General features: G+C 41.3%; 1 protein-coding gene across 1 annotated transcript in view; it reads left to right on the forward strand.

Moving 5' to 3' along the window:
- LOC145394437 (alpha-L-fucosidase-like) overlaps nt 1–14,404 on the forward strand; it is a 30,033-nt gene extending 15,629 nt beyond the window's left edge. The window contains exons 7-11 of the mRNA XM_080268300.1: nt 2,073–2,274; nt 5,334–5,474; nt 5,813–5,975; nt 6,313–6,445; nt 14,273–14,404. Coding sequence (XP_080124426.1) covers nt 2,073–2,274; nt 5,334–5,474; nt 5,813–5,975; nt 6,313–6,445; nt 14,273–14,404 — 771 coding nt within the window. The remainder of the gene's footprint in view (nt 1–2,072; nt 2,275–5,333; nt 5,475–5,812; nt 5,976–6,312; nt 6,446–14,272) is intronic.
- Nucleotides 14,405–14,908: the final 504 nt, after the last annotated feature.

Consider the following 14,908-nt stretch of genomic DNA (forward strand, 5'->3'; position numbering starts at 1 on the left):
TCCTTTCACTGTGGGTAAAGGATCTGGATTTTTTCTTTTTTCTATCAACAATGGCCCGTGCCATGACACACAACCTGGGCCCTTCAGATTCCTCGCATGGTCTCCTGTTCTTCTGGAATCATTATGAGACTCTGAGGCAGGAATAATAATACCAGCGAAAACAATGGTCTCCACTTATGTAATATGTGGAGACTAGTAATAATAATAATAATAATAACAATAATAATAATAATAATGATAACTAATAATAAAGATGATGATGATGATGATAACTAATAATAATATTATTTTTTATTAACAAGGAGAAACAGACAGTGCAGCATCCACGCCCATGAACTAATCTAAAGGCCCTCTCCCACTTCGGCGAAAGTGTGGAAGATAAAGTCACAATGTGTCAAAAATCCCTAATCGTGGGTATTCGTCATCAAAATCTTGTCCATTCGTGGCATGGCGCCGATACGTCGCACGAGGTGGAAATTTGTCGTGGGGGACCACGACGTTTTCATGCTGCATGAAAACGTCGTGGCCCTCCACGATTTTGTAAAATTTCGCAGATTAGTCGTAAACAACAAGGCGACGCCTCGGCGACGTCGGCGATTACCCTGCATATAAACCGCGTATGATCGCTGACATCGGCGAGGCGTCGGCGGTGAAAAAAAATGTTGAGATGTCATACGGTCATATGGCGAAGCGTCGGCAATGTATCGGCGATGCATCGGTGAGGTTAATACGACATAGCCTACGTAAACCGTACGATATGTACCGGGTTGTGCAACAGTAATATTTCATCTTATGAATGTCGGTGATATATCGCCGACATTTCGCGGATGAACCGTCGATTAATCGCCTTAAATACGCCGATGACGGCGAGGCACCTGCGATGGCCTCGGCTTTTGTCTGCGAGGTGCATGCGATGCATTCGCCGACACATCGACGATACATCGTCGACAGCACGCCGCCGTTGTACCTTTATCGCCATTGAATCGCCATAAAAAAAACGTTAAAATTTGAATTTAGAATAATGCTTGTGCATTATGCCGACATATCAGCGATATGTCGGCTACTAGTCGCCAGTTATATCGTATACTCCGCCGAGGTTTCGGCGTTTTGTCGTACTGGTGTCGCCGGTATTACGCCGACACCACGATTCTTGGTCAGAATCGTCGACACATCACCGACTTCAGCCACGATTTTCATCGTGGCTTCATCGTGCCTATTTACGCCGAAGTGGGAGAGGGCCTTAAGGGCTAAAAATTTAACTTTGCCCTGTGATCTTCACTTTCGATCAAATGCTTCAAAATCGAATTGCTTCATTTCTGTCTTACACTGAACCCTTTCACCACTTTTGGTCCAAATCACGTCAAAAATTCTACCTGAACCTCTTCCTGTGGCCTGGAATTCTGACCTTTCCCTTTTATCTTGATCTTTGACTGACTGCTCTTAAAATCGCATGTCTTCATCATGCCGACCTTTAAACCCTTCCTTGAAATTTGTGAAGACGACTGAAGCTGTTAAGTTGACCTAGTCACTTGGCCTGGTCCTTTAACCTATTGTTCTCTAAAGCAGTTGGTCAGCTCCGTCGCTGATCCTTAAGCCTTCCATCAAGTTTGCGCCATATCAGATTAAACCTGTTTTTTAGTTATTTTGTTCACACAGACACTCTGGTTGAAATCTGACTTTGTTGTGTGACCTTGATCTTTGACTGATCATTCTTAAAATCAAACACTTTTTTTTTTCATTAGCCTCAACTCTTGCACCCAGTTTGGTCTGAAACGGTCAAAAACCTTAAGTTGATCTTACTAGGTTAAATTTTGACCTAGCCATGCGACCTTGACCTTTGATATGTTTCGAAAAACAGTAGGTCAACCCCTTGACTATTTCTCTCTCATTATGCTAAATTTGGATACAACTGGATTAAAACTGTAAGGGTTATCACTCACACACGCGAGCAAGCATGGCTGCGTTGAGCAAGAAATAGGTGTATAATGATAACACAATGAATAAATCAGTATGCAGTAATGACTACCAACTGTACATTTACCCTGACGGTATATAATAAATGTGTGCCACAGGTAAACAACTACCATCCCGAGGTGGTGTGGTCTGATGGGGCTGCTGACGCAGCAGATTGGTACTGGAACTCCACCGTGTTCCTGGCGTGGCTGTTCAACGAGTCCCCCGTCAAGGACACAGTGGTGGTCAATGACAGGTGGGGCCTTGGCACAAGCTGTCATCATGGGTCCTTCTACACCTGTAAGGATCGCTATAATCCAGGTGAGACTAACTAGGGTGAACAATGGGTAATTTTAAGGAATTTCTGCATCTGTATAAACATTTATGCTGATGGCAACGATTGATGATGGTCAGTAGTAGGTGTGATCAATAACGGATAACCATAATCCCTTCTATATGTGTATAGACCAATATACAGTAAAAGTTCTTTGATCCGGAATACAGTAGCCCATGGGCCTTCCGGATTATCAGATTTTCCGGACTATCAGACAGGTACCTGAAAATGTTCAAAACACACCCAAAAAAATAACATCTGGGACCTCCTGAATGTCGGCATGGGTGCGGAATTGGATAGTTCGGCGCACCACTTTCAGCTATTTTTCTATATTTTTCATTTTTTCCCGATTGCTCTCAGTTTTTTACCTAAAAAAGCTAAAAATGACCCTGGGCTGAAAATTCCGAACCATCGGGTTTTCCAAACCATCGGATGCCGGATTATCGGAAATTCAGTGTAATCTGAGTGCAAATGACAGATGATGGTGCATGATGGGGGTGACACTATCGTCATGGATCCTTCCACACCTGTAAGGACCGCTGTAATCCAGGTGAGAATGATATCTGATGGATAATTATAAATGGTACCAATTGTAGGTGTAGGTCAGTTATAGATTTTTTTTTTTTTTTTTATGTGTCCGACTCTGGGCATAGGCTTCACAGCCTGCTTTCAAGGCCCAGTAGCCCTCCTACGTACCGCACACCTCTACATGTCACCACTTCGGCGCTAACACCCACCGTCCATACTGAATACATGCTAGGGCTGTCTCATACAGGACTGGTGTATTGGTATTAGCGGGGGTATTTTTACGACATGTCGACGGGTCTTCTGGTAGATCAGTAAAGCCTGATTTTTATGAAATTCAAATCCTTAAATTGTTCCCTGCCCCAGTGGGATTTGAACCCGGGTCCGTTAGGACTACAAGCCACCTCTCTACCGACTGAACCACCGGTGATCAATGATAGATGAGAACTTGACATTATATGTCACCATTACTCTTTCTTCACCTGTACAAAATGTCATAATTCAGGTGAGAAACTGGTGAGGGTACATTATAGGCGGTCACTGATAGGTGGGGGTGCTATAATCCAAGTAAGAATAACAGATGGTGGTCAGTGATAGGTGGAATGCCTCGTGCTGTAGCTTATTATTTTGGATCTATATGCACCTGTAAAGAGCTCTATAATCCAGGTGAGAATGATGGGCGATATATGTTAGCCAATAATAGGTCGCCATGGGCGCTTCCTCATCTGTAAAGGCCATTGTATTCCTGGCGAGAATAGGTGGGGTCTCAATATAGCTTACTATCTCTGATCCCCCTACACCGGCAAGGAGCACTGTACTCGTAATCCAGGCAGGAAAACAGTAGTGGTCAGTGGGTGTTGGTTCTGATGTTTTCAAACACTGTGCTTCCATGCTGAAACCCATCCTAGGCTGACTCTTTCGCCCTTGTCAAGTGGCTTTTTTCCATCTGGCTGGAAGCTTACCCTCACTTAGTCGGTACTGAAGAAGGGTGACCAGACTCGGTCTTCTCTCTCCCAGTTGATTTAATTTGTTGTGCTTCTTAAGCCTTTCAGCCCACCATGAACTGTAAGATTTGAAATACATTTCTTCTTATAATCTTTCTGGCTGCCAATACTGATTCCATCAGGGACGCTACACTGGTGATCTTACATTCCACACAATTCCCTCTCACTTTCTTTCTAGGATTTCAGTTCAATACTTGCTATTCTTCTTTTCGTCGGGCATATGTTTTTAATTTCCAAACTGCCCCCCTACATTTCCTATCTCCTTTCCTGTGCTTTCGTCTTACTTTTCCTTTCCAGTCGCCACATAGCTGTTAAAGGCGGTCACTGTTCTTCCTTGCGAGCTATGAGCCATGATAATCACGGTTCTATCACCAGCTTTGTTGCTCCTATTGATTTACTGAGCTTAGCATGTTATGTTGACAGTTCCATCCTTCTTTTGAGTATCCGTATCAATCCGTATAAGGTTTCCTGCAGGACCAGACCTTGTCCTAAGAGGAAGAGTGATAGCTGGAATTTCTCCTCGCATATGCTGCTCTGAAAGGGTGTTTGTTGCTTAGTCGTCACGATTCAAAAGCTGCCTGAATGCAATGAATTAGTGCTGATCTCTTCCTCTGGCCAAACTGCAGGCTCAGGAAGGGAACGCCGAGAAGATTGTTTTATGTGTACACAGCCGAGAATTCCTTAACGCAGCGTAACGTCATGATAGTTGAGCAGAAATTCACTTGCCTTTCTACGGAATGAAAGGGAGACAGAACTACTAGACTCCCAGAGCGTAACACAGCTCCCTCCCAGTAAAGTATCCAGTAGTTGTACAGAGTCTCTAAGAATTACCTGAATTCCTAATGGTATAACTACTGGTCTACATCTCACACTGTCCAGGTACTATCTGGAAGGAATTTCTGTAGTAATGACAGTGCCAGTGACAGCTGAAGTATTGCATTGGCTGTTTTGTGTGTGTGTGTGTGTGTGTGTGTGTGTGTGTGTGTGTGTGTGTGTGTCAGAGTCTGTTTAAGTCATCAACAATACCCACAAGGGTGACAACGACCAAATGAATGGACATGCTGCGAGAATGAAATTTAACACTTTCGCTGCTACAAATCTTATAAAATTTAATCTGATTGACTTCTGACAATTAAAGACAACAAAAGCAAATTTACCATAGTTAGACTCGAACCCTGAATATGGGTACTTGAGATCAGGAGGCTGTTGTTTAACCCCGGTCTGTCTGGTCGGCCACAGGTAAGCAACTGCTTCTGTGGTACCATCCAGTACAAACATACACCGTGTAGGGAAATGGCACCATCTTGTGGCAGACTGTACCTCACTCGGGTCTGACCAGGGTCCTTCTCCATGACCAGGTACAAGGAAATATGAGGAGACATGGCTTCCAGGTGGGCACAGCAGCTGCTTTGCTCCACCCAGGGTTCACAGCACCACAACATACAGTATCGTCAGGAGATAAACACTACAACCACTGACCCACCATTCTAGTGATGTATTTCCTGTGTGTGTTGCAGGAGTGTTACAGCCACACAAGTGGGAGAACTGCATGACGCTGGACAAACGGTCGTGGGGGTATCGACGCAACGCACCGGTAACTGACTACCTCACTATAAATGTAGTCATCTCAGAGCTGGCTTCGACTATTAGCTGTGGAGGTAAACATGCTTAGTCTCAATGTAAATATAATATTTCAGTTATGTGAGTGGACATTGAGTGACAAGCCAATGGATTTCAAATTTCCCAGAAATTACTTGTTATGCCAGGTGGTAATCATATAACTAATCCATGGGGTAGAAGAGAAAAAATGTCCCTGTATTCCCTGCATTCTTAAATGGCGAAATGGGAAAGGGTGATGTGAATGAGGGATCCCACACCATCTGTTCTTCCCCTGGCAGGCATCCAGAAAGCCTCGGATCTGGGTCCTGTAGAGATGAGAGTAGGTGTTCCATTCTGCGAGTGTTTCTTCTTCTTTTTATACAGATATTTATTGCAGGTAATATTCTGATCAACGCTGGTCCCACACACGACGGCCGTATTCCCGCCATCATGGAGGAGCGGCTGAGACAACTTGGGTGGTGGCTGGGGGTGAACGGCCAGGCGGTGTATGAGTCGAAGCCGTGGACGCACCAGAATGATTCCCTCACGCCAGGTGTATGGTACGTGCACCACATGTATGGACTACCATAAGGAGAATTTTGCTATCCCTTCTCGGTTGGCTGACTCAATGGAAGGTGTTACGGGAAGTATTTTATGTGACAGTAATGAGAAACACACAACAAAAGAGTATGAGAAAAAAGGATGCTTTCGGTTGTTTGGGGAGGAATTGACTATGAGCATTACTGACTGAAAGAGTTTGGAAATATTTGTCATGTTAAGAGAAAGGGACAGAGAGAGAGAGAGAGAGAGAGAGAGAGAGAGAGAGAGAGAGAGAGAGTAGAGTGTGAATAAGTGAGAATCTGCAGTGTCCATCTACTCTTGTCTCTTCCACTGCAGGTACACTCAGAAGGAAGGCACTGTGTACGGTATAGTGCTGACGTGGCCTCCAGGTGATGTGCTGGTGCTGGGATCTGTTCTACCCACACCATCCACACACATCTCAATGCTGGGATATCAGGGTGCACTACAGGTATTTGCTGGCCTCTGTGTGTGTGTGTGTGTGTGTGTGTGTGTGTGTGTGTGTGTGTGTGTAAGTATAATCACGACACACATACATCAGTACCTCTCTGTCGCAGCTCAATACCTTGCCCTCTCCCTCTGTCATTGTTTACATTATTATTACTATCTTCGTTTGCGTTTGTCTTCGTGTCTTTCTTTGTATCTGTTACCAAACGCCATTAATTGCGCTGATAAAACCAGCACATGAGAATAATATAGGCAGCTTCTGGGGACAAAAAGATCAACTTCCTGAGATCTAATATAAATTCACATGATCGGGTTGTCAGGCCAGGTATATTCCGTGGGATGTTTTGGGCGTTTTTCGAAGTTTGCACTGAATTTCCTGATTAAAAAGGGAATATGACTCCTGTCCCACGTCCCTCTTGTCCTTAAGGAATTCTAAGATAAATTTTGAGCATGTCTGTAGATATAACCCATACAAAATTCCGTTCGTAGAAAAATGTGGATATTTTCTTGCCGATCGGGATTAGGGATAGGAGGCTGTTTCAATTCCCCCGAACCCACATTGTTTCTGTGTTACCAGTTAGTTTCTTTAGCCTTTCTGCGTCTACGGCCATGATAATTTCGTTTTTCTTTATTTTCTACTTTAAAATGAAGAACTGGGAGGAGATCTTTTCAGGTGCGTGTTGCCCATAGTGTGTTGATGATCTTGCTTTCAGGCAGAGACATCCTCATGCAAATATTCGGCACCAAACCTTGAATGCCGTAGCCGTGCATAGTGAAGGCGGGTTACACACACACACACACACACACACACACACACACACACACACATGCACACATATGTACAGTTATTTATTTAATTATTTATTTATTTATTTATTGTATATACATTCATACAGTCCAGTAAAAGATTATTTTTTTTCCTTGGGAGATATTTGTATAGGGCAGTATTGATGTTGTACACAGTGTTGTGTATACTACACGAGCGGCATACAACATACATACATACAGGAGAAGGAACACGTGAATAAAAATATTGTTTAATGTTTATCTGTACTGATTAATGGTATATTTCATTTATAAATTGTTATTCTTAAATTAATTCTTGAAGATTGACTACAGCTTCTTAAATATTTCTGTTTTGGCAATTACTGATATTTGTCATGAAAAGTGTGTGTGTGTGTGTGTGTGTGTGTGTGTGTGTGTGTGTGTGTGTGTGTGTGTGTGTGTGTTTAAGATTGACTAAACACATTTCGCCAGTTATCTGGATTTTCAAAATCTTGCACTGTAACGATAGAAGGCTGTAAATTTTTATCCATTTATTCAAATTATATATTTAAAATTAGCTTCGAAACGCAACATTGCATTGATGTGATTGGCTGTAGTGGATGGAAAGATAATTCTATAGCGGAGACTTCAAATCTGTGGCACCGCATCAGCCTTCCTAAGAGATCATATTAATCACAATGAAGGTTCATATGTAAACATCCACTTAAGAAAATTCGCAGACAGAAACAATACATTTAACATAATGCCCTTCTGTAGGTACAGTACAGAAGGATGATTCCCCATTAAGAAAGACCAGAGAAAGGTGCTTCATAAACAAATTCACACCACAATTGAACACAGACCTATGAATCACTGACACCAGTTTGAACCTGAAGTTTCAAACATATCAACCCTTTCCAAACTACCATACATAAATATGGAATTTCGAATCCGAAGCTTCAGATTCTTATTTCACAAGGGAACTAACCACAACAAAACGACTCTTGGTCATACTAAGGCCAGTGAGCAGTGGCTATACAGCAGTCACAGCCTCAGAGAAAAGCCTTCTCCTTGCCAGTATAAAACTTTTGTCTTGAGAACATCCAGATAATTGGAGAAATGCATTTAGTCAATTTTCAAGTAAATAAAAAAAACAACTTTTTGTTCTATCTGTCTACTGTATTGCCAGACGCCATAATCCCGCAAGGGGTGGCCATTTGACTCTGAGTTATTTGTTTTACGGGGAGGGGCACTAACCCTCCACCAACCCACTTGTTGACACGTAGGGAGCACGTGTGGTTTGGTTAAATGGTTACCACCCAGCGTTGTAAATGGTTTCTTGGCTTTCAGGAAATCATTTGACTTGTCACTCAATGTAAAGCCACCTGTAAAGGAAAGAAAAGCAATAAGAAGTGACAGGAAAGATGAGAGAAACAGGAAGAGCGGAGGGCAGGCACAGAAAAAGAATGATAAAGGCTAAGGAAGGAGTAGGCAGCACTACATCAAGTGAGTGGATGATGGTCGCCACCACCTACCACTACTTTTTGTTACATATCATTAGTTACCAAAATACAAGTATTACATATCATTAATTACCAAAATTGAAATATTACATCATTAATTACCAAAATTCAAGTATTACATATCATTAATTACCAAAATACAAGTATTACATATTATTAATTACCAAAATACAAGTATTACATATTATTAATTACCAAAATACAAGTATTACATATTATTAATTACCAAAATACAAGTATTACATATCATTAATTACCAAAATACAAGTATTACATATTATTAATTACCAAAATACAAGTATTACATATTATTAATTACCAAAATACAAGTATTACATATCATTAATTACCAAAATACAAGTATTACATATTATTAATTACCAAAATACAAGTATTACATATCATTAATTACCAAAATACAAGTATTACATATTATTAATTACCAAAATACAAGTATTACATATTATTAATTACCAAAATACAAGTATTACATATCAATAATTACCAAAATACAAGTATTACATATTATTAATTACCAAAATACAAGTATTACATATCAATAATTACCAAAATACAAATATTACATATTATTAATTACCAAAATACAAGTATTACATATCATTAATTACCAAAATACAAGTATTACATATTATTAATTACCAAAATAGAAGTATTGTAGAACCTTTAGTTAGTCTTCTGATAGTTGAAATAGATTAATAGTTTTCCAAACACATGCCATTAACGGCTAAAACAATAAATATTTTAAAATCTTTTGTAAACATGCTCTTTATATTCTGCATGTTTTTTGCTTTTCATGTATTATTTAACACTGAATACTCATTCTTTATGACGCTGAAAATTGCGCAGAAATGGGTATGAAAATCACAAAGATGTTTACAATGTACCTTATTTTTTATTACTGGCTCTGGTTGCCAGTTAGGTTATTACCTCCGCCAAGGAGGTTAGGTTTTTGCCAGTGTTGGTTTGTTTGTCTGTCTGCCACCAGGATTACTCAAAAAGTTATCAACAGATTTGGCTGTTTTTTTTTTTTTTTTTTTTTGAGGGGTAAGGTATGGCCCAAGGAACAGTCCGTAAGATTTTGGTGGTGATCTAGATCATCAGCCGGATCCAGGAATTTTTTGTGTGTTTGTCCACACGATATCTCCAAAAGTTCTATATGAATTTCGATAAAATTTTGTGGAAGGGTGGGCCATGAGCCAAGAAAGAATTAGTTGAATTTTGTGGCGGATCCGGAACCGGATCGGGATCCTGCAATGGGATTGGCAGAGGTATGCGCTGAGTGCTGTCTAGTTTTATTTGTAGCAGTTACAGGTCGTAAGCAGTGGCAAGGCATTTCCTTTTCCTTGACTGTTTCTAATTTTTTAATGCACAAGTCCTTTTTTAACAGAAAATGAACTAATGAAGGAAAACAAGTTAAATAAAAAAAATCCATCCACCAAATTACAGGTGACCCGTTCTGTGAACGATCGGTAACAGTTGGACTTAAACTGCCGTTGGTGGAAGTTTGGGGGGGGGGGGAGGAATAATCTGGGGAAGCGAGTTTCAAAAAGAAGCAGTTCAGAGAATAAAGGAATTCTGATAGGCAGAAGTTCTGCAGTATGGCAGTGTGACAGTCCAGTCATGAGCGCTACCAGATGCCCAAGCAGCGCGGGGTAAGGATGCAACTTTGTCTGGGCATATGTCATAAAAGTATCTGTAAAATAATGAATGGGAGGCAACATTCTGTCTTACATGTAACAGAGGTAGTTCATTTGTAATTGCAAGATTATTCATTATTCTTATAGCTTTGTTCTCAATTTTATCCGTTTGTTTTAGTGCAACCTGTCCACATTCACTCCACAGGGATGAGCAATACTCCAGCTGAGAGCACAAAAGACTAGTAAATTACAGTCAACTGCCTGTCAGTCAAGAAGTTACGGACACCCTACAATTTAATTCAAGTTTCTTTGAGGTGGTTTTTACAGGTGATCAGATGTGAGAGGTGTAGCTGACATTATTGTTAAGCGAAACACAGAGAATTTCAATACTTTAAGAGATGGGAATATTCACTGCACTGAAGGTAATACAGGAAGCAGGGAAAACCTATATGTCATGTAAATTGGATATGTTTGTTTTTTCTAGGATTAAATGAGACAAAGTTATTTTGTCCTCAGTCAGTGATTTTAGATAAGTCTTGATTTGTGGAGACTGCTGTGCTGAGTTAGAAGTTAGAGATGTCAGTGTCTGTGAATGAGCGGTAAATTGTAAACGAACTGTGACGCTTTGAGTTATCTGTATGAGTGAATGAGATTGTGGGTGACAGACAAGAAATCATTAATACTCGTATAGATGAGGAACAGGGTTGAAGCCAGGACTGATCTTTGTGGCACACCGGCATTAACTGAATGGAAATTGGAATATATATCATATGCCTTTACTCTGATCTTTCTGTTGCTAAGATATGAGGCTATCAGATGAAAACAATGATGATAGGCCGTAGCAAGGGAGTTTGGATAACAGGGAACGGTGCTACACTTCCAAAAGCTTTCGAGATATCAAGGGCTACTGCATGAGTTTCTCCATGCTGGTCAGTTGGCTGATGGACTGTATGAGTAATGAGACTGAGTATATCAACAGTGGATCTTTCTCGGCGAAAATCATACTGTTTGTCACTAATTAAGTTATTGGATTCAAGATGTTTTACAGTGTCCCTATTAATGACAATCTCCACTACTTTACTAAGAGAAGATGTGATAACTATGGGTCTGTAATCAGAGGAACTTCCTTTCTTTGGATTTGGGTTGATTCTTTCCAATAAACAGTGAATTAAAAGTACGTAAACATTGCCGGAATAATTTAGCTAGAACAGGGGCAAGTTCTGGCGAATACTTTTTCAAAACTATTGAGGAAATTCCATCTGGACCTGGAGCTACGTTGGTTGACAGAATATTCAGGATAGTGTTTAAGTATCTAGTATGTATCTTTAGTGAAGCAATTTAGGGAAAGTCAAGTTCTAGTGCACGAGCGTTCTGACAGATTTCCTCTAAAATAGAGTTTTGGCAAACGTACAGGCAAGAATGTTGGCTTTTCCATGAGAGTCATTTACTCGTACAGTGTTTACTTCTGAAGATTTTAGTGGAGGAATGGGTGATAGACTTCTGAAAGTTACTATTGAGAGAACTGAGAGTTGTCCAAAATAGTCTGTCATTAAGATTACTTAATAGCTTGGACGCTTGGTTGTGAAGAAAGTTTGATTTAGCAAGATTTATGACTGCTTTTGCGTGGCTTCGAGCAGTTTTAAAGTAATCAAGGGATTAGGTGTGTTTTTTTTAAAATCAAAGTAACAGTTATATGCTAAAACTTTTGGGCCGTTACTCTGCTACAATTGCAGTCGAGTCATTTGGGGAGTCCGATCTTTTAGTAAATTGTTGACAGGGCAGGATGAATTCCACACCAACTTGTGTTCAGTCTCTTATATGGGACTTATATGGGACTGATGTCAGTGGAGGAGTAGGACTGCCATGGAATAGCAACTAGATTATTATTTTTATAAGTCCTTCCCAGTTTGCACTGCCAAAATGCCATCTTGCCACCCTGACTGGTTCAGAACGGGAAGGTTCGGGGCAGATGACGAATGATGTTTTAATGAGACTGTGGTAGGAGGACCCAAGTAATGAGAGTACCTCAATCCTGTATCGATCTAGGTTATTATTTTGTGAGGAACAGATCCATGAGACGGGCACTACGATCAGCATTATCTGGTATTCTGGTTGGTTGTTTTACCAGTTGCGTGAGATTGAACGAGTCTGCAAACAGATCGTATTCTTGACTAGTACCGTCAGTTCTGGCATCATGAAATGACTGTTCTGCATTATGGACATTAAAATCACCCAGCACTGTAACTTCAGTAGTAGGGGTGATGTAGAAACCTTCTCTCTAGGCCAGCCGATGATGCATCTGTTGCATGCACTTCAGTCGGGACAGCGGGTATAAAATCGCCCACATAATAACAGAATTTTTGCCACCAGGTAACAGATGAAAGAACTGTCAAAAGTTTTTATCAGCAGAAAGGTTACCAGTGAATGAATTTCATTGTGTCAGATGCCTAATGTCAGACTGATCTATTCATCCCAATAAGAAAGTTAAAAACTCAGCAGCATGATAATATATTTTTAAGTCGGCAGAGTGTTCCCTACCGGGCTAATGTATGGCCCGATCTTCACTACAGGTTAAGGATATCTTTAAACGAACGAGTGTTCCCATATACTAAATACAGCAAAATTAACCAGAAGCACTCGGAGAGTAGGCTAGCTCACCCACGCCCTGCAGTTTTTCAAAGGGTCGAACATTTGACTTTGCCTTGCGGTCTGGTCTTTGGACCGGTTGTTCTAAAGAATTTATTTCCTTCATCTTTGCCAGAACTTCATCCTTGCCAATAGGAGTGGTCCAGATCAGATCACAACTCTTCAGCCTGGCCTTTTCCAGTGACCGTGACCTCAATCAAAGTTCCAAGTCCTCGGCTGACCCTTGTGCTTCTGTTACGTTGTGTCCCCCTCGGTGCTTCTGTTACGTCGTGTCCCCCTTGGTGCTTCTGTTACGTTGTGTCCCCCTCGGTGCTTCTGTTACGTCGTGTCCCCCTTGGTGCTTCTGTTACGTTGTGTCCCCCTCGGTGCTTCTGTTACGTCGTGTCACCCTCGGTGCTTCTGTTACGTCGTGTCCCCTTCGGTGCTTCTGTTACGTTGTGTCCCCCTCGGTGCTTCTGTTACGTTGTGTCCCCCTCGGTGCTTCTGTTACGTTGTGTCCCCCTCGGTGCTTCTGTTACGTTGTGTCCCCCTCGGTGCTTCTGTTACGTTGTGTCCCCCTCGGTGCTTCTGTTACGTTTTGTCCCCCTCGGTGCTTCTGTTACGTTGTGTCCCCCTCGGTGCTTCTGTTACGTTGTGTCACCCTCGGTGCTTCTGTTACGTTGTGTAAACTAAACCAAAACTACTCGAGTTATATCGTCAAACAACAGACATTAACCTATGACATTGATTTTTGTCTGATTTTGACAAATCGAGCCACTTCATTTTAGCCATACTCTCAACACTATCATCAAATTAGGTCTAAATCTGTTCAGAGGCTTTCAAGTTGACCTTTCCGTCAGATTTGTCCTATGTCCTGTTTTTCTTAAAAAAAATACAAGCAAATAAACAAATCTGAAATCAGTTCCCGGGAAAGTCTTCAACTCTTCCAAGTTTGATTTCAATCGTTTAAAAGCTTTTTTAGTATTTTGTTGCCACATTAACACACACACACACACACACACACACACACACACACACACACACACACACACACTGAAAACAACACATCAACGCTTCATTCTAAGCAGGTTGAAAATGTCTGTCGTGGCAGCTGACAGCCCAGCACCATCCCGTCTAACCTCTTGCTTTTCATGATAACAGTTCAGGTCAATCTGTATAAAAATTTGTCAGGCAGGAACAAGATTAAACTAGAAAATAAAATAAAGACCAACCCATACCATCTCATTTTTCCATCTGCAGTTCAAGCCAGTGAAAAGTGGACTTCAAGTGGCGTTTCCAAGCATGTCAGAGGTGGATGGAAAGTGGGCATGGGTGCTGTCGATGCAAGGGGTCCAGCCAGTCACCAATCGCATCATTCCCGACGAGGAGTAGCCGAGTGGACCCACGCTGCATGGCTGGAAATTATTGTCTTCCTCTATTAAACTCTTGAATCCAATTGCAGTTTTTCCTTGCTATTTTTTTGCTCCCATAGACTATTTTTTTTATCTTTTTTCTAGGAAGCTATATTCAACAAATGTGGTCTATAAAATCTAACCTTTCCAGTCTGAAGTTTGTATGAAATGGGAAGAATGAAATGCAAGGAGTCCATTCAACCACCAGCCACATCACTCCTGCGGCAGAGTCCACTAACGTAACATGGATGGGAAGATTCTGTGTTCATTTCTACTACTGTTTCTTGAGAGGTTGGAAAGATGGTTGTAGAATTCTTTGGTGTGTGTGTAATTCACCGGGTCGGTCAGGATCACTTGATGGTCGTGATCGTCAGCTTTTACCCTCCCGGAAGGGAGCTGAGAGCTCATATAGTCCGATCTAAGGGCAAGGCTGTGACCTTCACACACGCACACACCCGTCCCCTTGCTCAAGGGGGACAGTAAC

This window comes from Coenobita brevimanus, chromosome 27, assembly GCF_032717465.1.
Source record: "Coenobita brevimanus isolate Jiangsu-jjx chromosome 27, ASM3271746v2, whole genome shotgun sequence".
Lineage (NCBI taxonomy): Eukaryota > Metazoa > Arthropoda > Malacostraca > Decapoda > Coenobitidae > Coenobita > Coenobita brevimanus.